This window comes from Leptodactylus fuscus, chromosome 1, assembly GCF_031893055.1.
Source record: "Leptodactylus fuscus isolate aLepFus1 chromosome 1, aLepFus1.hap2, whole genome shotgun sequence".
Classification (NCBI taxonomy): domain Eukaryota; kingdom Metazoa; phylum Chordata; class Amphibia; order Anura; family Leptodactylidae; genus Leptodactylus; species Leptodactylus fuscus.
Genome location: NC_134265.1, coordinates 268812593 through 268838445, shown reverse-complemented (window position 1 = coordinate 268838445; position 25853 = coordinate 268812593). Strand labels below are relative to the sequence as shown.

General features: G+C 39.2%; 1 protein-coding gene across 1 annotated transcript in view; it reads right to left on the bottom strand.

Annotated features, from left to right (window-relative positions):
- FAT4 (FAT atypical cadherin 4) overlaps positions 1-25853 on the bottom strand; it is a 200842-nt gene that overhangs the window by 70382 nt on the left and 104607 nt on the right. The window contains exon 2 of the mRNA XM_075287307.1: positions 2398-2529. Within this exon, the coding sequence (XP_075143408.1) occupies positions 2398-2529 (132 nt within the window). The remainder of the gene's footprint in view (positions 1-2397; positions 2530-25853) is intronic.

Sequence of the window (25853 nt, the reverse complement as noted above, 5' to 3'; positions counted from 1 at the left end):
ATTCAGACGTAAGGTCCCTTTAACAATTCTAAATGTCAAGACTTGCTGAAATGCTGAAAATGAATGTATGTGGTAAGCTGTATAGTATACTACGTAATACACCCTCATAATGTATTCCTATATAATGCACTCAGAGGACTACGTGTCAAGTAATGTTTGTTGACACATTTGTATTTGTAATGATAAATTAAATTCAGTACTAAAATATTCATTTGATAGAAAACACAGATGGAATTCCATATGGAGAAATTAGCATTTGCCCTTGTAGAATTCCAATGTGTATGTGTAATATTGCACACATCTTGTACTTTGATATTAAACATAATGTGTAATGTCGTCAAATATGCCATTATTAATAATATTATTCCATACTAATAATAATAATATTTCATTCACATACTGGATAAGAGAACTGCTGTTCCTGTCCTCAATTACTGAAATTACTTTTCAGCGTCATAAATCATACCCTCCACATGTATGTTTTTGGCAAATATACACATTGCATATTCCTCTACAGCAGAATACTTGGCTGCCATCTGTAGTTTCTCTTTATGCTGTCTTATATTCTCTTCCTATTCTACAAGTGCAACTGTTTAAGCCAGCGCTAAACTCTAGATAGCTGTCAGCCAAACACGTCTATGATTGACATCTAGCTTGCCTAACTCACCCGCACACTTACTCATTTGGCACAGCCAAGTATTGCGTGTGTACTGAACGGAGATAGGGGAGACAAGATGACACTGGCAATGGCTTATCTTCTACAAACCTAATGAATAGGACAGCTAAAATGCCTGATACTTATCTCTTCTGTTATCTGTTGTCAGTCAGAGGAGAGTCAGAGACCACCATACCCATTACATGGTCAGACCCACAGGTACACATCTAATGTATATTGCCAGCTTTATTATAACTTAAGAAGCCTCATTTAGAAGCATCGGAAATAATAATGTGAACACATTGGTGGATACTTATGAAGAATGGTGTATTCACCGCCAGTCTTCATATCCCTGGCACCAACACATGAACTGCCTTACTTATGACTAGGCGCACTCCTCTTCATAAATGCAACAGCTCTTCCACCAGCTCATGTGCTCAGTGCACCTTTAAACAAAGAGCCAATGGTACACTTGTACTGGGCCTTATGATAGCGGGCCCCCAGGGCAGGCTACCCCAATTCAAGTTGAAGACAATGATGAAGTAGGGAGCTGCCTGCTCCCTGCTTCATAACCCATCTGCTGTCTTGAAGTTGTGGTGGTAACCTGGGGGGACATGACACTGTGTGGGCAACCTGAGGAGGACATGAAACTGTGCGGGCAACATGAGGGGACACATGAAACTGTGGGGGCAACCTGAGGGAGACATGATGTGGCTGGACATGTGAGCGTAACCATATGGAGGGTGGGGGGACATGATACTGTGGGGGCATCCTGAGGGGGATATGACAGTGTGGAGGTAACTTGGGCAGGCACATGACACTGTGGGGATAACCTGGAAGGGAACTTAATGAAGGGCATTATATGGCATGGGGCTATTAGGAGACATTATATGGTGTGAGGGCCCCTTCACACGGCGTAAGCGCTAGGCTCATTCTGAGCCATACACGCGAGCACTTCTAAACTCTTCCCATTCACTTCAATGGGAGCGCACGTAAAGCCGGCTTTACGAGCGCTCCCATTAAAGTGAATGGGAAGTGTTTAGAAGCGCTCTCGCATGTACGGCTCGGAATGAGCCGAGCTCTTACGCTGTGTGAAGGGGCCCTAAGAGGCGTTATAATATGTGGGGCCATTGAGGGGGCATTAGAATTTGTTATCATCACGACCAGTTTTCATTTGCAGCAGTAAACTAGCGTAAATATTATTAAATGTATTGCAACTTCCATGCCACAAAAAACGCAAATTGCTACAATAATTGTCACAACTAAGATTTAAACCTTGGTTTTTGTTTTGTTTTTTGTGTAAATTCATAATAAATCTCCCTGTATGAATCACAGGTCTTTGCTATAAATTTCTTATTCTAGCAGAGCTTTACTCATTTTAATAGTGGGGAATGTAAATCTGTTACATCATCATCATTACAAAGGTGACACAAACAGTTAATACAAATAAGGAAAACTATGCATCAGCCGGAAGTAAAGCATTCAGCTCTCAGCTATCTACGGTGCGACTACTGAAGTGAATGGGAGCGCTGTCCAGCACCAGTCATGTCCACTTTCAGCTTGGCTGTGGTCAGGCTGAATGTCCAATGTGGGATAGGTCTTCCCGTTCTCAATTTGTGGGATAACCCCTTTACCATTAACGTTGTCATTTATAAAAGACTGATGTCTATCTGTTCTTCCTCTTGGTGTCCTATAATCATCTCATATTTGAAATAAAAAAGGTAAAAGAAGGTTAGGAATACCTCATCAGCATCTGTTGCAGTCAATTGCATTATTTTTGAGCCATCTCCAATGTTTTCTTCTACGGTAAGGTCAAGAATATCCGTTGGAAATACTGGTGGGTTGTCATTGATGTCCTGAAGTGTGATTTCCACCTGCAGAAGAAAGCATAACACTGGTCACAAAGCTATCTACAGATCACATTATCCATAATGCAAGGTATTGTTCAACAATGGACCAAAGGTGGAAGAGAGTCTCTGAACCTATTGTTTGCAGTGAGTCTGGTCGGCCAAAGTTCCATTCATTAACTGTTTTACTACATCTGTTTAGCGTATCCAATTAACGGATGCAAAAAACAGGAACACAAAAATATGGATACAAAAACTTAGTATACATTGATCTCTATGTGAATGGATGGCCAACAACTTACATTAGAAACGAATGTAAAAAAATGTAGTTAGACCCTAATGTGTATAGAGCTTTCTCAACTCTCACCAATGGTAGATGTCAGAAGAAAGAAGGATCAGGCATGCTGAATTTCAGCCTTTCATTCCTATAAAAGAGAAGCTTTTTCCCCTCTCCCCATTAAAGTAGCAATCCACTTTTTTTTTTTTTTATTGTCCCCTCATTTCTACACTAGTAGTTCAGTGGGGTGGTGTAAAGGTTAAACTTACTAGTTGTGCAGATATATTGCCCACACTGCCTCGGTTGACCTGCTTCTTAGCGGCCAGGGGTCACTGTCTTATTTGCTTTCAATACATTCCTATGGAACAAGGGTCTCATAGGAAGGTATTGACCTGCTTTGATAAATAAGGCAGTGACCTCCTGCAGCTCAGAATCAGGTCACAGGGGGCAGCAGAGAGCAATGTATCTGCTGCTAAAAACAAGTAGTAAGTTTAACCCTTACAGCACCCCATTCAACCAGCAATGTAGAAACAAGGGGGCAATAAAGAAAGGTGGACTGTTTCTTTAAAAACACATGCATGGGGAGTTGTATTGGTACATTTAGACTTACTACAATATATATAAAAGGTAATATCTTCTCCCTGCTATAACACATCAACTTTATTTATGTCCTATTGTGGTAAAACTTAATTTGACACTCTAATATTCTTAAATATTCAATATTATCTATTGACATTGGATATATCCATGTGGAATTATATCCATATGGCCAAGAACATATGAAGAAATAATACTCCTCCCTCCCCTTCCCTTAACACTAAGGACATTAGCAATTCCGATCCACATATTTCATTGCTAGAATAAACCACAGCCATAGAATTCATATAGTAACAGTTTCTAGACGTTATCAGGGTACGGTGGCCTTAGGGGCTTTTAGACTTAATCAAGTGTAAATACAGTCCAAATTCACAGGCTCAGTGGCACGTATCTGCCAAGCACTAGCTGAAAACAGCTATTCACTCCCTGAAGAATGTAATTGACATACAGATGAGGGGAAATAAAACACTCTTTGATATGTTTATACATCCGAATCCCTCCGTGACAGAATACAAATTTCCCATTTTGTATGAATTTGCAGACCTTTTTTTTTTTCGCTCAGTACAAGCAGACAGACCTATTACTAGAGAGGCTCCTCATTCAGTGACATCTTAGCATATACTCCTTCTTCTTGTAACATTTACTTAGTCTTCAAGAAAGATTCAGGAATGGCTGATTTTCACATAGGCAAGTGTTACAGACACTCAGATGTAGCCTTGAAAGACAGTACTGTTTGTTTTCTTAAGTGTGCAAGGCCTGTAGATGCCTAACCTCTGATAAGGAAAAGCTACACAACTGGTCAACCCCAGAGCAATTTATTCTTTCACACCACCAGCAAAACAAGGACCACCAGTAAGACAAGACTTGGTTGCAACTCCTCGAAATCTAGTAGCATTTAACCCTTGGCTCTGGTGCCCTGCATGACATTTAACAGATGGACGGCTTGAGACATGCTAAAGTACTATCACCTTCCTTAAAAGAAATCAGTTTGTGTAAATCGATGCTATGTGAAAAATTATATCTGAACTGCTTTGTATAGAAGGTCTTTCTATAGATCATAGATAGAATCTTCCCGAATAAGTGGTTGTGGAGCCATACTGTATATAAGGCTTTTAGACTCCAGCTGCAGATATTATTAGGCTACATTCACACCAAATAATGGCATGTGATGTCCGTTAAAAAAATAAATACAATATTAGGGAATGGGGCTATTCACTTTACCAGTCAAAAGAAAGGTCATATCCTATATTTGGCCGTTTTCACGGATCCCTCCATACACTCAAATGTATAGGGGATCTGTGAGATGGGTGCATCTTGGATGCAAGACAGCTGTGAAAAATGGACGTCATCTGAATGTAACCTTATGCACTCACGACACTAGGAATGTTATAATATCACCAAAATATGGTACTATCATCCAAAACATATCACTGCAGTTTACTGGGGGATAAAAGCCATGTCATTAATTGACTTTTTCCCTTAGGCCTTGTCTGGGCTCTGTGACATTTTTGATACTGATAACCTATGGGCAGGGTAGGTCATCAATATCTGATTGGTGGAGTCTGATACCCAGAACCCTGCATCAATCAACTGTAATGGCCACCTTCCGGGCATAGGACTGTATACAGTGGGCAGATCCAGAAGCAGAAGCAGCCGTCCACTGTATATATCAGCCAGTCTCTTAAGGATGGCTCATAGAGACGATCGGTGTGGGATCTTTTTTTTTTTTTTTTTTTTTTTTTTTAATGTAGATTGTGAGCCCCACACAGAGCACACAATGTACATTTTTCCCTATCAGTATGTCTTTGAAATATGGGATGGAAATCCATGCAAACACGGGGAGAACATACAAACTCCTTGCAGATGTTTTTTTTTGCCCTTGGCGGGATTTGAACACCAGGACTCCAGCACTGCAAGGCTGCAGTGCTAACCACTGAGCCACCGTGTGGCCCCCGGTGTGGGATCTTTGTGGTGGACTTCCATTGATTCTATGGCTAGGTCAATGATGATAAAACCATCACAGAATCTGGACAACTTCTTTAAGGCTAAGGTCCCATGTTGCATAAATGTTGCAGATTTTGCTGCGTTTTTTTTGAGTCAAAGTCAGGAGTGGATTTAACAGAAGGGAAACATCTTAGGGCATCCTTTATACTTTTTTTTATTTTTTTAAATCTGCAATAAAAAAGGATGCAAATATGCAACGTAGGGCCTTATCCTAATGTTGGATGTAGCTCATCACCATATATTGAATTTCAAAATTATTGGCAATTTAATAAGATTTTAGGACTTCTATCATTTTGTATTAATGTTGGTAGTAGAAGACTGTTTTGCTGAGAATTTTCCTACACCTCTACTTTCAGGGTGAAAAGATCATGACAATGAATTATCTGGACTTGTCTCTTTGTAGTGCTATATGTGCACTCCCTTTAATACCCCATGCATATTGTGGATGACAGATGCTTTTATCCAGACACTTACTTAGTGTGGCTTGTCATGTGTAAATCTTCAACCACAGTCTATAGCCATATTTGCACTGCCTCCAGTGCCAAATACTCATTTACATGCTGTGTTTGTTTTCAGAAACTGATCGCTGACATATAGACAAGGAAGGAATAAAACATTCCTCCTATGTCCACTAAACATAGTAGATCGCAGCTACACAAACATGTTACATTCCCCATAGCAAAATCTATTGAGACCCAAAGAATTATAATCTCCATTCCTTTGTCCCTGGCTACAATGTATATGTCCTTTCTCTAAGATATTGTTGGTGGTTGGTCGTTCAACCCTTCATTGCCCGGAGATCTCAGTGGGCAGAAAATAACTTGCAGCTAGTTAAGGCTCCAGAAATTTTCCAACATTCAAGCTGATTACAAGGAAAGACAGTGAGATTAATAGATGGCGAGGAATGCTATCTGGAAGCAGAGCGATTTAAAAAGGGAGACGGTCATATTTCAAACTGAAGGAAACTTGAAATACTACTGACACAGACTACTCCTTAACTTAACGTTCATTGCAAAAGCATGCATAACACTTAGAAAATCCATTTGAAGTGTAATTAGAAAAATTAGATAAACGAGAATAAACACGCAAATGAACTTCCACAAATCTCATCAGGGAATGCAAAGCACAGCAGAATCTTAGGAGCAATTGTAGAGCAGGTCTGCAGAGCATTTCACTTGTCAAAACACTGTAGAGTGATGTCCTGAAAACAGGGATGTTGTCCTTATTAGTACTATTACAGTATGGGTATTTATTTCATCATGTCAAAATACATTGCACCACAAAAATGTCTATTTCTTCATATATTGGGTTATTTAAGTCTACAGCCATTATGTAGGATTATACTGTACCCGTCAATGTACAACTATGCCTGTTCTATGCATACAAAAAGACACTTAAAAAAGGAAAAAGAAGAAAGTAACTTAGTGATGACTGGGATGGGTCCCATATGGATGACGGGATTAGGTTATGGACCTCTGTCGGGTGTCAGGGGAACACATTACATTTTCATCCCATGTTCCCTGTAGTCACCAGTCAAAACCAACTCCATACATATAGACTGACAGGTTCTGATTCATGGCAACTACAGATAAAATCAAGCGCTCTGCCAGGCATAGACACATCCCCAGAGCAACCAACAGCTCACATAAGGATTAAAAGTTGATTTTATCATGTCAGCGGTTTAGAAGTGATTTTGTTAGCGGTAAACTCCCTTTAAATGCTGTGAATACCTATGCATCGATTTATTTAAAATAAAGAATATATTATGTGCTAAAGAAATATTGAAAATATCAATTGTTTCTCAGTAGCCTGCATGTGTTCTCTAAGGGTTAGTTCACACGGCGGAAACCTTTTCTTCCGTGTGGTTTTTCACGTGGCTAGCCACGACAGGATGGCGATGCAGGGCATTGGCATCCCGTTGCGGTATCCCGCTCCTGATCAGGCCCGGATGAATAGGTCTAATCAGGAGAAGTCTCAAGCTGCAGATGCCGCGGCTGACTCAACTGCGGAATCCACGTGAAGATCGGGCTTGTCACATTTTTTTTTCCGCTAGCTGAACCCATTGAAATGAATTGGAGGCATTTTTGCAGGTGAATTTTGAGGCGGGTTCCGCACCAGAATCCGCCTGCAAAAAACTCAGTGTTAAAACACCCTTAGATTGCAGGCTGCACAGTTCCACTTCGAGTTAAATCCATCAAACTCGTTCACAGCTTACTCTGAAGCCTTCATCTCTGCAATATTCTGAGCTAAAATCTTTTTGCTTGGTTGTAAATTTGCCAGGTTGAATGATAATTCTACAGAGAGAACTGTCAGCTTATCTGATGATGTTACGTTATACGGCACCAAGCAGCTTGCAATGTATAAGAACACATGCAGGCTACAGAAGACCATTGAGAATTTTTAACTAAGACCAAATATAGAAATTAATTTTTCTATCACATGCAAGACAAATGTGATGTAAAGGTATGCATGAGGCAAAGACTGTGGATATATAAAGGCCAATATTGTACTTTTATCATTCTGGACAATGTTTAGCATTCATGTAATGTACTGTACATAGTTACCTATTACATAAATGTGTATTTAGTCAGGCATGCATAGTTTATACCATTCTCCTGTTAACCCTATGCACATCAGAGTTTAATGTATAGACAGTTCACACAGTAGCTATTACTGAATGTATACAATATACAAATCTCATTCTAATCATTTTATCACCACGGTACCAGTTTTGGCTTGTATTTTACTGTATTAGTATATGAAGGATGGTACAGATGGTACCTGGCGGGTTCTACAAGCTAAAAACTGTAACTAAATGTATAAAGCCAATGCAATCTTGGGATTTCTCAGCGTATCTTTTATCACTAGGATGCCTATTTACTGCATGTATCTTTGCCATTATTAACAAAGGCTTAAAAAGACAAGATTGAGTGAAACTCTGTTTCTTAAGACTTTATAGACGACTGCTGCTAAGTGCTACATTGTAGAGTGGAGCAAAGAAAACTCTGGCAAAGAACGCTGACATCTGGATTCTTTTAAAAGGGAGAAATAGTTTTCATGTGTTTCTGTTTCTTAGCCGGCTTCAATTTGTTTTCCAGTTGTGAAGTCCAGAAGGCGAGGTTGTGGGGCTGCAGGACAATTAAGTTAGGAAAACAAGGGGTGTTCATGTAATGTAATTCATTGACTACTGTGGCCCGTCCTATAGCATAGTGGAAATATAAGGCAAAACTTACAGTCTATATATGAGGGATGAGCTGAAAAGCACCCTACTATTTTTGTCCATAGGCTGTGCAAACATGGCAATGCCAGTTCCCTTGCAAATTATTCTCCGCATGTGGGAAACCAAACGTCTAGAGCTGTCTAGAGTAGATCAAGACACTTATGGCGGAGTTCAAACATACAGACTGCTGTCTCCAGTGTTTGCTCCCAAACCAGAAGCCTCAATCTTTACTACATTATAAGTGTTTCAGCAATGGAGGCCACCTGTCAGTTTAACATGAAGCAGCCTCCATGAATATACTGAGTGATGGAAAACCGATGGGGGAATTTTGGAAGGAAAAAGAACCAAAAATAACTCTCATTTCTCTACGCTTGACTTCCAGTGCACAAGTATTTTGTATTTTATATATGTGGCCTGTGGAAAAAGCATCTCCATTGTTTTCTGAAAATATTTTTTTTTATAAAATCAAAAAAGATTTAATATGTGTCATTTATCAAAACTGTCTACTACTAAGACCGTCTTTGTTCCCCATAGCGACCAGTTAGATTGCAGCTTTAATTTCTTCAAGGATTTGGGGAAAATGAATACTGAACTCTGGTTTCTATGCATTGCTTCTAGTTAAGCCTCTGCTGCCCAGGTTAATAGAGGGGTGTAAAGATTTTAGGATACCCCCTTTATACCTCTATATACTCTAATATGACCTCATCAGAGAAAAGTATCATATTAGTGTCTAGTGAAATTACAATATACAAAGGACTAGAAGATTGGAAAGTTTTTGCAAAAAATTTAACTTTTCCATGCTTAAACATAGAACACTATATATTTTGGAATTTTTTTTTTTGCATAAAATTTCACGTTTACTTGATTAAATATAGAACACTATATCTTTAATGGAGACTTCAGTGCGGATTTTTTATTTTTTTTGAGCAAAGGGAAGAGTGTCATAAAACAAACATAGCATATGGAAACAGTTCTGCTTCCCAGCTTTATAAACACATGTTAATAATATAATTGTGGGTAGAAGTAAATCTTGGCAAACTACATCATAGGTTTATTAAAATCTCCCTGATCCATCAGACGGATATAGGATGACAGAAATTACTTCTTACATTGAGGGTTAACTGACTTCTCCTCTTAGTACGAAATGTGAATTCAGTAAAATCTAAATTTCCTATAATAAACCAAAGCTATAAAGTTAATTTCAGGCACCAGAGTGGATCATAACAGAGGCTTTGGGACACGGGACCAGTTCCTATAATAATAAGATAGTCAAAATTTTCTCCACTTGTCCTTAGGCTGTACAGTCCTTTAGTAGGACTGCCATATAGGTCTATCAACCATCTACTATATTTTTCTAGGGCTCCAATTTAATGTGGAGCTATAAAGAAATTTATTTCAGGGGGATACCTTCCAGAAAAAATGGCATGCTCTATTTTATGTGATACATATGAAGGTATTCTCCTAAAAAAAACACTGATCCTATAAGAAAACAGAGATGGGTCCTTTCTTACAGGCCTCCTGAGATGTGTTGCACAAGATGACCACCTTTAAAAGAAACAAAAAACATGATTTTGTGATACTATGCCACAAGATGTCTAATATATATATACAGTCCTATGAAAAAGTTTGGGCACCCCTATTAATCTTACTCATTTTTAGTTCTAAATATTTTGGTATTTGCAACAGCCATTTCAGTTTGATATATCTAATAACTGATGGACACAGTAATATTTCAGGATTGAAATGAGGTTTATTGTACTAACAGAAAATGCGCAATATGCATTAAACCAAAATTTGACCGGTGCAAAAGTATGGGCACCTCAACAGAAAAGTGACATTAATATTTAGTAGATCCTCCTTTTGCAAAGATAACAGCCTCTAGTCGCTTCCTGTAGCTTTTAATCAGTTCCTGGATCCTGGATAAAGGTATTTTGGACAAACAATTCAAGTTCAGTTAAGTTAGATGGTCGCCGAGCATGGACAGCCCGCTTCAAATCATCCCACAGATGTTCAATGATATTCAGGTCTGGGGACTGGGATGGCCATTCCAGAACATTGTAATTGTTCCTCTGCATGAATGCCTGAGGATTTGGAGCGGTGTTTTGGATCATTGTCTTGCTGAAATATCCATCCCCGGCGTAACTTCAACTTCGTCACTGATTCTTGAACATTATTCTCAAGAATCTGCTGATACTGAGTGGAATCCATGCGACCCTCAACTTTAACAAGATTCCCGATGCCGGCATTGGCCACACAGCCCCAAAGCATGATGGAACCTCCACCAAATTTTACAGTGGGTAGCATGTGTTTTTCTTGGAATGCTGTTTCTTTTTGGACGCCATGCATAACGCCTTTTTTTATAACCAAACAACTCAATTTTTGTTTCCAAAATGAAGCTGCCTTGTCCAAATGTGCTTTTTCATACCTCAGGCAACTCTATTTGTGGCGTACGTGCAGAAATGGCTTCTTTCTCATCACTCTCCCATACAGCTTCTATTTGTGCAAAGTGCGCTGTATAGTTGACCGATGCACAGTGACACCATCTGCAGCAAGATGATGCTGCAGCTCTTTGGAGGTGGTCTGTGGATTGTCCTTGACTGTTCTCACCATTCTTCTTCTCTGCCTTTCTGATATTTTTCTTGGCCTGCCACTTCTGGGCTTAACAAGAACTGTCCCTGTGGTCTTCCATTTCCTTACTATGTTCCTCACAGTGGAAACTGACAGGTTAAATCTCTGAGACAACGTTTTGTATCCTTCCCCTGAACAACTATGTTGAACAATCTTTGTTTTCAGATCATTTGAGAGCGGGCTGTCCATGTTCGGCGACCATCAAACTTAACTGAACTTGAATTGTTTTGTAGAAAGAAATGGTCCAAAATACCTTCATCCAGGATCCAGGAACTGATTAAAAGCTACAGGAAGCGACTAGAGGCTGTTATCTTTGCAAAAGGAGGATGTACTAAATATTAATGTCACTTTTCTGTTGAGGTGCCCATACTTTTGCACCGGTCAAATTTTGGTTTAATGCATATTGCACATTTTCTGTTAGTACAATAAACCTCATTTCAATCCTGAAATATTACTGTGTCCATCAGTTATTAGATATATCAAACTGAAATGGCTGTTGCAAACACCAAAATATTTAGAACTAAAAATGATTAAGATTAATAGGGGTGCCCAAACTTTTTCATAGGACTGTATATATATATATATATATATATATATATATGTGTGCATCCATCCAGTGGTTGTGTTATGGATTGCAGCCTGTCAATGGCTTTGCTAGCGTGAAATTATATTGTATCGTATTGAACTGGTTTCACGAGAAATTGGAGTCTATAGTCAAATTCAAGCCAAGGTAAGGATGTAGTGTTGTACATCCAGCACGCAACAGAAAAAGGATTGGTACCAAACAGACAACATACATTCTCTTGCAGGTGACCATTTCCTGTATCACATGTGAATTCCTCTATTAATCCATATAATAATCTGGGTACAATATTTAAAATAATAGTTTGTTATAACAACCCCAATTCTAAAAAAGAGTTGGGACTCCTCACTTCCTAGTTGTTTACAGACTGTTGTAAAAGGAAGAGGCGATTTTCTACACAATGGATGACATGGACTTGTCCCGACTTTTTGGGCTGAAATGACTACCTGGCAAAATGGTAGGATAGCCAAACATCTCACCCCCTACCCCGGGTTCTGCCTTCTCAAAGTGACTCCTGTGGCAAAAATCATCAATCATTTTGCAGTGTTTTGCTGTTGCCTGAGGCCTGCTGATGTGTGAGCTTGTACCCCCACCTTAGAGGGATCGAGTTCAATGAAAGAACAAGTCAGGCCGCAACTGAAGGAGAAAAATATTGTAAGGCAAGAACTAGAAAGCAAATTTCTACAGAACAAATGCCCCATGTCAGGTCATATTTGCACGCCGCTGTTCAGTGGGCTTCCAGCATGAATTTTTGGTAAGCCTAGGCACCCCAATGCAACACTGCTTGAAGTCTTAGTGTTACAATATTACCCTTATTAAGCCTACAGTAGATTTTAGGTATGATTTTTTTTTAGCATAGTCTTTTATTTTGCAATTTATAGACCAGTTTATCCTGGTCTAACATATGCTGATTTTTTTGTAATAACAACCATTACAGTGTCCATAAAGGGTTATTACCCAATTTCCTATTTGTATGTCAATCATACCCGCCTTTGCTAATTCTGTAGCTGTACCTGCCATCTATAAAATAGTTAAATAATGTGTTTTATTTACAAGCTTGCATATAACTTGGCTCCTTACTATTTTTTCCATCTCAACTGGTACAATGTGGTATCCAGAAACGTCAGATACTGATATTTTTTAATAAAAGGAACAGGTATGGCATAGAGTTCTGACTGTACAGCTAAGCGGGATAACAAACAAGAGACAGATTCCACAGGAATGCTGATCTAGCTGATGTGGCTAAAGCTGGACTTTACATTGGCAGGAGCTTACTATTAAATTGCTTGACAGTAATCCCTGCTACCAAGCATCATGTCAGAGTGTGCTTTGCAGAAGTGTCAAGTAATAAAATGCAACTTTAGAGAAAAAAATTTCCATCACACGACAACCATACTATGAAGGGTTTAACCATTAAGGGGATTTTCCGTGGCTTGGGGGGGTTTAATGTGACATTCGGAGCTTAAACTTTATAATATGTTGTACTTACCTGTAAAATTATATTTCGATTCATGGCCAGGTGTGATCGGTAGTCTACAGTGACATCACATCCATAGGGAGGAAATGCTCTATGTTTATGGAAAAAAATAATCCCTGACTGCATTGTCCTAAGGGCTCGAGCAATTGTGTTTCATGTGACTGGATGAACATATATTACAGCCTAATAGGTACATAAGAAGCACAAGTCACTCGAATGTAGCTGAGCTGGAATACTAGGCAAAACACATGATAATAAAGGCACCGTTTCTAACAATAGGACACAACCTTTCTTGGATCTTTAATATCCTCAGAATAGGTAGCCAACACCAGATTGTTAATGGTCCCATTCCCAGCACCCCCACCAATTAGACTGATGCAGGATTGAAGTAAATAGGTATAGCGACTCATTACCTATTAGGATCGGCCGGGTTTATTCCTAATGTTTCATCTGCTACCTATTTACCTGACAATATGGTAGTTGCTAAAACATAGTGCCTGGTAAACAATGGAAAGGCTGTAGGGCTGTGGTCTCTTCAAACAAGTGATCGATGGAGATGCTAACCTGACATGAATGACATAACCTAAGAAAAGGTCATCAGATTTAAGTCTTGAAAAACCCTTTGAAAGAAACAGAAGAGATGAAGAGGATTATCATTATCTACAAAAGAGTTATGGTGCCCCAAACAATAATGACTTCAAAATGAAACAATTATATTTAGAAAAAAAGTCATAAATTTAGTTTATATGCACCTCCTCACCACGCCCTCTCTCCGTAGGTGTCTCCCAAGACTCCATCCTAGGACCCCTCCTGTTCTCCATCTACACCCTTGTCCTTGGCCAACTCATAGAATCTCATGATTTTCAATACCATTGCTATGCCAATGACACCCAAATATACATCTCTGGACCAGACATTACCTCCCTGCTGGCCAGAGTTCCAGATTGTTTAGCAGCTGTAGCCGCCTTCCTCTCCTTCCACTTTCTCAAACTCAACATGGAGAAAATGGAGTTCATCATCTTCAGCCCATCCTGTATGGCCCCTCCACCTGACCCATCTATCAAAGTTAATGGAACCACAATTACCCCTGTCCCACGGGCCCGATGCCTTGGGGTAACCCTGGACTCCGACCTATCCTTCAAGTCACACGTTCAAACCCTCAACACTTCCTGCCGCCTCCAACTCAAGAACATCCATTGAATCCGCTCCTTCCTCACCCCTGAAACCACTAAGATGCAAGTCCAGGTCCTCATAATCTCCCGCTTAGACTACTGCAACACCCTTCTCCATGGACTCCCAGCAAACACCCTCGCCCCCTCTAGTCCACCTTAAACTGCGCTGCTCGTTTAATTCACCTCTCCCCCTGATCTTCATTGGCTGCTCCCCTCTGCCAGTCCCTCCACTGGCTACCTATAACCAGCGAATTGAGTTCAAGCTACTAACATTAACATACAAAGCGATCCACAACCTGTCCCCTCCATATATCTATGACCTAATCCCCCGCTACCTGCCCACGCATAACCTCAGATCCTCCAATGACCTCCTACTCCGCTCTGCTCTCATCCGCTCCTCACACAACCGTCTCCAAGATTTCTCCCATGCATCTCCCATACTCTGGAACTCCTTACCAAGACACATAAGACTGACCCCACAATCACAGGATTCAAGAAGGCCCTGTCGACTCACCTATTCAGGAAGGCCTACAACCTCCAATAACACTATTACCACACTGCCATCTGAACAGTCTCCCCCTCTCCTTCTGTCTCTATTCTTCTTCCCTCATAGATTGTAAGCGCATGCGGGCAGGGCCCTCTACCCCACTGTGCCAGTCCGTCATTGTTAGTATTATATCTACCTGTATATTTTGTGTATTGTATGTAAACCCCCAAATGTAAAGCACCATGGAATTAATGGTGTTATATAAATAAATAATAATAATAATTATACATCAATATTATAACTTTTTGTTCTCATAACTTTATATTTTAAAATTATGACGTCATATCTCAAAACTGCAATTTTTCTCACATATGCTCTATATACTATATGACTATATTCTTATAATTATGGACTCTTTAAAAGGCAATTATGATTTTTTTTTTCTCAAAATTAAGATGATATGTTCTTAATATAATTTTTAATGTTACAAAATTGGCAAAGATTTACTAATACTGTGTAAAGTGACATTACATAGTTAGAGAAGATCATTTACAAATGCAGCAAACTTCGTCATTCTTTATACCTACTATTGGCTGAATTTACACCAGAAAAATGTGTACATATTTGTCTCACAGACTCGCAACTCAAATCCCGTCCACTTCCCAACAAAACCATGCCCTTTGAATCCTGGCACATAATATTTAGAAAAAATATGTGCGTTTTCTATAAAATATTGCTTAGAACTTTTATGTGTTTGTATGTTGTATGTGCTTTATATTGCATGCATTTCTTAATATACAATACAAGAATATAAGAATATTACAGGTAAGTAATATGTTTGAGGGACTTTGCCAAATAATAAGATTCTTAAATTAGAATATCGCAATGACACCCCCAAACAAGCCATCCCTGTCCACGTAAGCGGATTGTTGTTACATCGGATAATTAGGGGCTCACATGACACATTCTTGGATATCTTTACAGCTGGAAGTCTTCAAAGAGTACCTGAGATTGTCACTTGAGCCCTCTTAGAGCCGCTGACTGGGAAAGCTTATTTGAACAAAGAGCAGCTACCACATATGCAATAAGCTCCGGAGCCTAAGCCTGCCTCTCAGACAACGGAGGCTCAGAGACCTCATCATTTAGAGTATTAATTCTGCAGTAGTTTAACATTGATCTTTGCTGATACGTTTCATTCAAAGGAGTTATCTGTTTCCAAAAACACATTAAAAAATTTTAACGGAATTGAGAGAAGTCTCCCATTGCTCTACTAGTGTTGAGAGCAGCTACAAAGAGCATTTCTTACTCTGGAGGACCTGCTATGTCCATGCATTCCATACACAGACCATTCATTTTAATGAGAATTGTGTAATAACTCATTTCTCCAGTGGTGGTGCTACATAAAAAATGAACACTTGCTGCCAGCTCCCACCAGAGATAATGGCTGATTTTTTGGAGGTCTTAGGACATCCTGTACTTATCTCATTAAGGGAGCTAAAAGAATAGACATGAAGGATAACAGGGGACTTTTACAGTTACCGTGATAAAGCCACAAGTATTGTGTACATGCATATTACAAGTTTTCAGACACAACAATGGCACCTTTTTAGCCTATGGTCATTTGTTTCAACAAAGTACCACTTTGCCCATTTTCTGATGTGCTCTTCACTTTAGAAAAAAGTAGGAGGAGCAGTGCAGTACTCAAGGGGGACCGAGGCAGGGCATCTTGGCCTAGCGTAGATTTTAATCCTAGTGCTCAAAACCTCCCCAGAGGAACCACACTTTGAGAGGCTGGAACTTCTTTATTTTGGTGCAACTTGTGCCAGTGGAGGAACTGATTAAGACTGTTCTACACTGTTTAGCAATAAGTATTTGGCCACCCATGCAAATGAAGATATCGTCACGCCTTCCACCGTTAAATAGGAAACAGCATTGGCATTAGTGCATTGGCAAGATGTCACGAAGTGCAGAGTTGTCTGATTTCAAGAAAGGGGTAATTGTGGGGTACCACAAAAATGGTTGATCCTTAAGGGACATAGCAAGTGAACTGAATTACCTAAAATCCACAGTGGCCTATGTGATTACGAAGTGAAAGGTGAACGGTGATTGTCAGAATGTGCCCCAAGTCAGCAGACCCCCGAAACTGGGAGATAGAGACCGACGAGTGCTGGCCAGAGAAACCGCACCGAACCGATGGCTCACATACACCAGGAGTTTCAACAGGCATCCGGGTGTATTGTGTCACTCAACCATCCGTAAGGAAGCATCTGCTGGGGTCTACCAACTATTGGATATGAATAAATGTTGTTTTTCTATTCTACCACACGTGTCCAAGTACTTATTGGTAAACAGTGTAAGAAATGCCCAGTCTCCCCATTGACTTTTGAAAACTTTGGGGAAATCACTGTAGCATTCTGTCTAACCAGCAACAACCAAGCCGAGAACCAAGAAAAAAATAACCAAGAAAGCAGGGCTCTGTAACATGTCAGTACATCATTCAGATCAGAGCTAACATTGATTATTCCAAGAATAACATCAGATGGGTATCTCAGTGTTTACTAAGTTACATTACATTCCAGAAGTTAACATTATGCTCTAAATGAAAAATAGTAAAATCAAACATTTTCATCAATTGGGCCAAATATAATGTGCAAATTCTGCCAATTTTATACTTTTTTATGTTACTGGGTTACCAGTATCCTGGATATAAGATCGCATACCTGTTCTATTCTTAGCTACTTGTTATAACACTGTGTTGAAATAAATGAGATTGTTTTATACTGTGACTTTTTTCCTTTTTAAAATATAGCAGTTCACATTTCCTGGACTTGGGGGTAGAGCATGACATTCATGTTAGACGCTAAAGCATTTTTGTGCAAACTAAGCCTGCTTTATATTGCTAAATGGATCATTTTGTCTGCAAAGTTGAACCTTGTGGATACTTGAGGGGAAATCTTATATTTCTTGGCCACGACATATGTAAAACAGCTTTAAATAACAACAATAATCAGAAGTGAATGATTGACCGACCATTGGAACTTACAGAAGGTATTCTGTTCTTGCATATTTTGAATATTTAACAAACCTTTTTAAAGGTGTTAAAACATGTTTGTTATGTTTTTCTAAGGCTGTTTCTTAAGGTAGCCCTTGGGAATTTTCTCTGCCTGGAGTCTGGATTAAATTTTCTGTGCATCCAGAACACTTCATCATGCAGCTTAGCCAAAATCTGTTCTGGTTTGCTGGTGACTCATGCTGTAGGTATGAGAAAGCCATAATAAAGAACATTTTACATGATATGCCAAATGCATGGTAATTTAATCCCGAAACCAAGAAGGTACATACTGTTTTAGAGTGAAACATGGTCTCGTCTCTGCAGACAAAAGGGTTTTCTAAGCTTTTCATGATGATGGCACATTGGGGAATTTATATAAAAACTTGTGCAAATTAGAAATGGAGTTAAAAGAAGAGATACAGTACCACTGCACTCGAGACGTTCACAACTAGGATTATTGGCTTGGTCAGAGATCAATTTCTCTTCCAATTGTTATTTACCAGATAATTTTGAGGTCTAGCGGAAGACTTCTCTGGGTTGGACTGAAGTTAACCTTAATTTTCCATGTCCTCAAAACAATAGAAAATTTACAGTTAAGGATAGTATTTACAAAATCATCTCCAGAAAGATTCAGTCCAGTCCAAGAATTAGATTTCCATGATACCTGAAATTCTCTCAGCACTTACAGCATAGAAATACATCTCACATTTATAGGTCTACTGGACAAACTCCATAAATCCTCAAGCAGTGACAAACCCATGGACCAACTGTAGCCCCCCCAAGAAAAGTCTCTGACTAATGCAAAATCTGGTCACACGTCATAACCTTAGTGGCTCCAGTAACTAGTAGGGATGGACACTGGTAACCCCCTTATCTCCATGCCATTTCTTCAGCAGAGATAATTCTTCAAAATGATGATCTCGTACAAGTGTGACTAAGATCCCCATAGATATTATTGGCTTTAAGCATATACTTGAGGTACTCAGTATATATCATTTTCGTTTTTACTGTGGATGAGTATTCGGAAATGACGGCTCGAAGCAGTTAACTCTGTATCAGTGTGAACGCCATATCCATAACCTTTCTTTGGCATATAACTCGGCAAAGCACATCATTCTGTTTTAGGCTTGAAAGTTTCGCCAAATTCTGTGAATACTTTACAATCCGCAAGTATTCAGTGGAAAATGCAATACAGATATTTAACATGAAGTACAAACAAATGTTTCCTATTCATTCTTACACTACTATGAGTTGGATGCCAGCATGCATTTGACCATATGCTTCACATTTTATCCATGTTCAGATTTACGTAGCTGTGCCAATAGCTTGACAAAAGTGTATAACCAAATCAGTCGAACTTTCACTCGAAAAGTTATATAACCAAAAAAGACAATGCTCAACCACTATTAGATGGAGGACAAATGATTGTTCTATGGATAGTGATATTTCTGTTTGGGACTATATGGATGACCATATTCAGTGATAACACAATAGTCTAACGCAAATACATTCCATAAGACCTTTGTTTGGTAATGGGGAATCCTGAACAACCCTGGCTTCACAAACTAAACCACTGAGCACAGCATATCTTAGCTCAATTCTGAGGTTGGATTGCTCCCCCATGAGTCACACAGCTGCTTTTAAGCCTATGTAAGGAGAAAACCAGAAAATCCAAAATGGTCACTGTCGTTTCAACAAGTTTGTATAACAGTACAGTTTCTTATAAGAAACTTTGTTATATATCTTATCAGAGAAAAACATGTATTGTTCTCCACTCATCAGGCTCCTTTTCTCCTTCTTCTCCTAATTTACTAAACTCTTCATGCACTTTTTACTGAGTCCACTTTAGCCCCCCAAGACAGACTGTCAGCTCACCGATGTATCCGATGACATATTCTCCATAGCAATCTATAGAGAGTGAAATAGGGAAGAGGGAGAGGCACACAAGAAAGACACACATAGACATGCTACAGCAGCAGGTAATGTGTTAAGCCCATCCAAAATGCTTTATTTGTATCAATACTGCTCAGTACTTCTCTATAATGTCCTATATGTTGCTGCTGCTGCTTCTGAGTGAGTGAATGAGAAAGAGATTACAAAGAAGAATTGATTGATTTCTCCATATGTTCTTTATTGCAAACTGGGAGCAACTAGTTTGATGAACTTGCTTAACCCTTGAGTACTATTATGGTGTCTATCATAATGATATGTGCATGATAGTGGTGTATGATAGACACCATGATAGTACTTAAGGGTTAAGAAAAAAATAGAATTTGAGATACAGCCTGCAGAGCCTACTGGGTCATCCAAGCATATTCAACCACCACCACATTATAGAGCACATTACAGTGATAAACAACATACTTCTATGTCACTATTGTAGATTTGGAGAAAAGCAACTTTTAAGTCTTATGCAAATGAGGCAGCTGGTACACTGGAGGTGGACCTTCAGCTCCCTGGAGCAATGTTCTAGCTTCTCTAGTAGGATAGCTGATATCATAGCAGTGGGAGAATCAACTATCAATGTACACGGTGGTGCAGGCAGGAGATGCTAGGTATTTGTGCTGTAACAGTGGGCAAATGAGCTGAAGGTCCGCCTACAGTGCACTAATTGCCTCAGTTGCATAAGACGTCAAAGTTGTTTTTCTCCAAATCTACGAAGTGTCATATATAACAAAGGTATGATATTTATCAATGTAATGTGCTCTGTATCCTGGTGGTTATGCTTAAGGGAAGTGATGAACTCCCTTTAAGACATGCAGAAAACAAGTCAGATAAATGGTCAGCTATAGTGACAGTTATCAAGTGCACACATCAGCTTAATGTACATTGCCAGCTCTAGCCTATGTGAACCAATTTCAAGGTAAAGATATCTTTTCAAGATAAAGTCCAGTTCTTTAGTTAATTTTTTGTAAGTCTTAGCTAAACAATGAAGTTTTTTCCTAGGATGAAGACATCAGTGCCGAGTTAAGATTAGGAATAAAAGGGCTGCAACCTTCTTTAACATCTTTATGTGGGTTACATTGAAATCAGATTCAATAGCTACCTGCAAATACAGCATTTCTAGACACTGGCATATTAGAGGGGTCTCTATGGTTGCAGCTGTGATGGGGTCCAGAAGTCAGGGGGACCCACAAGTGGCTTGAAGTATGTGCATCATAAATTTATTACCCCTGTCCTATGGTACGCTGGAGCGAGAATTATGATACACATAGCCTGTATTTGTCAGAATAGAGAGAGTTAATCCCTTAATGTAAAAAATGAGAGTTGGTCAGCTACATATATAATCAATGAGAGATTCTATGGAGGAGGCGTTGGTATAAAAAGGGGGATCATTATTATGAGATGGGTACTGGCCTGGGATGGGAATGATGGGAATCCTGTGTTAACAAGTTATCATGGAGGTCAGTGCCCAGGCAGAGAAGAAAGGGGAAAACTAAATGCTGCTAAAATTTACAGATGGGACACAGATGTCATGAACAGAAGATGTGCAGAGGGGCCCCAGCTGAGCTTATGCATCAGGGCCCATGAATCTTTGGTTATGCCCCTGCTTCTAGGTCTTCCAAAAATCACCCCATATGATTTAGCACAGAAGAATCTATTCAGCATGTATACTGTACGGTGATTTAAACAAGTCACAGAAAATATAAGATTCATATTTGGACAATAAACAACAAGGAACACCCTGTGTCAAATTCCTATACGGTCTAAGTTCTCCCATACTATGGTCTGTTCATGCAGGTGTGCGGCTGACCGTTTGCGCAATGAATTATTGCCTGTGAGCTACAGCTCTGAAGTTGCATAAATTATGACTTCCATACAATATTATAATAACACAAACACAATTTATTTCATAAACTTAGAGCAATATTTGGAAGGGAACTTCTCTACATTCTGGTACCTTTTAGATAGCAGATTTACACACAGACTCAGGTTGTGGGAAGTTGGGGTTGGAGGAGGTGAAAGGGGGACACAAGAGAGATTAGGTAACTACTATTGAACTACTGTGTGTTCTGAATCTGCCAACAGCCTCTAAAACCGAGCCAAGGACAGCGTGTGATAAAATGTGTGTTCATTGCACTTATTAAAACCAACTCGGAAAGTCAAGAAGTGCAGATAAAAGGTGGACCAGCACGATGGATCTGGATGTGCAGGAAAATATGTACCATGGTGAAATAAACAACCGCAGTGCTTAATATAGAAAATTTCCATGTAAGATAATAGTGCCTACATTGAACTATTGGAGAAAGTTGTTACTCTTATGTTTTCTTAAGGCCTCAGCTGTTCATAGGCAGTAGTGAGGAAGAATATGGACACCCTGTGGCTCTGTACTATGTAGTTCTGTCCTATTGGTAATACTCCTAAAGGAGAATAAATCCATTGGAGAGCGTCATGACTTAAGTATATCATTCATATATACAATTTTTCTCCACAAAAAAGCCTGTCTAGGGGGTGTCTTAATTTTATCCATAAACACAATCCACATTTCTTACTTAACAAAAAAAAAATCAACATTTATTCAAGTATAATCATGTCATCACATTCTGGGGTCAAAATGTACCAGGGCAGTATATTTCTTGTTCCTCTGTTTACTGGTACATACGGTACTGAATTGCAGTAAATGGTGGATGACTATTCACCAAGAAAAGCAGGCACTCCCAAAAGAAAAAGACTCTGAAAAGAATCCATTACCACCTTAGACCCAAAACAATTTGAGTTGGCAAGTACCAATGGTGGATGGGCTCTCACACTTGTAAAAGGCATGTCACAGTCAGGCGCCTTGCCGTTCCTGTCCACTGCATCCAATTGTAGCTGTTGGCTCCCCCTGGTGACCAGAAGCAGGTACAATGCTTGGGCTCTGGAGTGGACAGATGCCAGCAAGTCTTCCCTAGTCTGTGTATGAGAGCCCAGAATTACTGGTGGTCAAATCTTATTGTTGTAGAGAACTATCTCACTAGTGCCATCTTGTATAGATAGCTCCTTTAAGGGCAATGCTCTATTTTTTGTGAGTACCATTCTTTTGGAGGTGCCTGCTTTCATTTGGGGGTGTCCGCCTTCCATGATAAAGAGTCTACTGTATCTGTCCTGTTCTATTCTATGTACTTTTTTACATGTATGTGTTGCCTGGACACTATTTGTAATGAACTATAACTAGGACTTATTTTTAGAGTAGGGCTTATATTTCAAGCATACTCCAAAGATCCTTACAAATTCATGCTAGGGCTTATTTTCGGGGGATCTCTTATTTTGGGGGGAACAGGGTATATAATTTACAGAGCTATCACTGGTTGAAGGCACAGGTGGGTTTGGGATATTTATATGCAACTATTAACTAGTGGGGTCACATTTTAGCAGAGGGACATAATCCCGTCTCTTGTTACTCTATCACTTACCAGTTTCCCACTGTATCTACTTCCTGTTCTCTTTACAACACAAAGAAAATGGCTAGAAATGCCTATTAAGCCAATCGCTGTCCGATCCCCAAGTGGCCGTTGGCTAGCTAAGTAGCACTTTCTGTGCATTGGCTGGCAAGCTTATAAAATTGTGAAAATTCATTGAACAGAACTGTAGACAAAAAATATTTCAGCCCCTAAATCCTTCTAATGCACTTGTAAATGAAAAAGCCGGTCCAAAAAAGAAGAGAATACTTTATGTCTACCGCAATAGATTTAGTTTCATTACTTTTTCTTTAGAGTACTTTAGCAAAGGTCTTTTATTTTCTTGACATTCCTTCTTAATATAAACCGACTTGTTTATGTGTTTAGATATTCTGTCAAGTCTTTCTACTTGAGATTGATAGTAATGTCGTGTTAAGTTGTTCAGGGCAAGTAGGGTCAAACAGACAACGGCAGACGTGAATTCAACCTTTCAGGTATCATAGTTATACGAATATATACAAAATAATGTAGATAGATAGATAGATGATTGATAGATAGATTATCTGAATATTCTCATATGGCATAACAGGCCTGCAGAAGTAAGTAATTTCAAAGCACCTCCAAGTGGATTATTACAATTATTTATATCTTCAGTAACTACTTCTTGTATGTTGGTCACTTTTTACAACATGGAGCATTGAAGATACTGGATTGTGTATTGCAGATTCTGTTATTACATATACAAGATCACTTGTAAATCCATGCAAATCAAAAGTAATATTGTTAGTCTTGCTCTTAATATAAATCTAGATATTTAGAGAGCCCCACTCAAAAGTGACAACTTGGTATTGGGTACAATTCTCATCTCTAGAAGGCCCGTTCATAAGGAGTAAATGTGCGTGTATTTTGGCAAAATACATGTGTAAAAAATACAATAAGACTCCCATTGACTTCAATGACATTTTACACATATATTTTGACATGAATTTTGATGTGTATTTTGAAATGTTTTTTTTTACACGCTTAAAAAATGTCATTGAAGTCAATGGGAGTTACACGTGTATTTTGCCAAAATACACGCGCGTTTAGGGTGCATGCACACTACGTAACGCCGGGCGTGTATGAGAGCCGTACACGCCGGCGTTACAGCAGGGCTGCCGAACACTTCCCATTCACTTCAATGGGAGCGCTCGTAAACGCCGCTGTTACGAGCGCTCCCATTGAAGTGAATGGGAAGTGTTCGGCAGTCTGCCGTAATGCCGGCGTGTACGGCTCTCATACACGCCCGGCGTTACGTAGTGTGCATGCACCCTTACTCCAGAGATATGAAGTTTCACAGATGATGAAATGCATTTTTAGGGTAGGTTCACACAAAGTTTTTTGCAGACAGATTTTGAGCAGAATCCACCTCACTTTTTTTTCCCGCTAGCAATTTTTTTTCAGGTAGTGGGAAAAAGAAGCGACATGCCCTATCTTCCCCCAGATTCCATGGCTCAAGGCTGACTCCCGATTAGGCCCTGGGTGGGTCTAATATGGGTCTAATTGGGAGCGGGATGCAGTCACTGCATTGGCATCCCGTTGCGACTAGCCGTGCAGAAAAGTCACACGGCAGAAAAGGTTTCCGCCGTGTGTATATACCCATACAAGGATCACATCAGCCCACCTTCTTGTTACTGCTAGATACTCAAATGAAATTGCTAAACCTTAGACAGTGATAAACTAAGGGTTCATTCCATAGACTGCCCCGATTTCACCTAGTCTGGCATTAACCTTTGGCAACTTCTTTCAGTGTTTTTAGGAATCTTGTCAATAACATGGCACTAACTAGCATGTATTAAAAGTTACTATAATTTGGCTGCCAGTGGTTAAATCTTTTTAGATATTAAGTTTAACAGTAAATCTGTAAGCATTATTATAAGGAAAAAGCGTATTAAGTCTTTCTAGAAATATAGGGTTAATATAAAAAAGCAATTGTTTCCAACAACCAAAAACCACAAAATGTCTTCTGGCAGTCAGCAGCATATGTTCCTTGGACTGAAATGTGTTTGTAGCCATGAACAAATATGCATGTGCAACAGGCAAGGCTGGAATTCAGCCATAAACTGCAGAAAAGGATCATATAAGAAAAAGGAAAAAAAGAAAACATTATGCATTCAGGTCAAAAGCATATAGGATATATAGAGTGTTCCATAACAATGCTAGTTTCCATTTTAAAAGTTTATTAAAAAAAAAAAAAAAAAAGAATCTTAAATCCACAAAAAAACTTCAGTTTCCTGTACATCAACCCAGAAGGTATAAAACACTATTATTTGGATTATGAAGTGTTATTAAAAAAAGTCTTCCTTAATAAATTTACAACAATGGTGTCAGCACAAATTTCTACATTACATTAAACTGAAATCCAAATCCCTGAGTAGGACCGCCCACTGGACTCCTAAACTTAGAAAAAGCAGAGAATTAAATGAATATAGTGTAA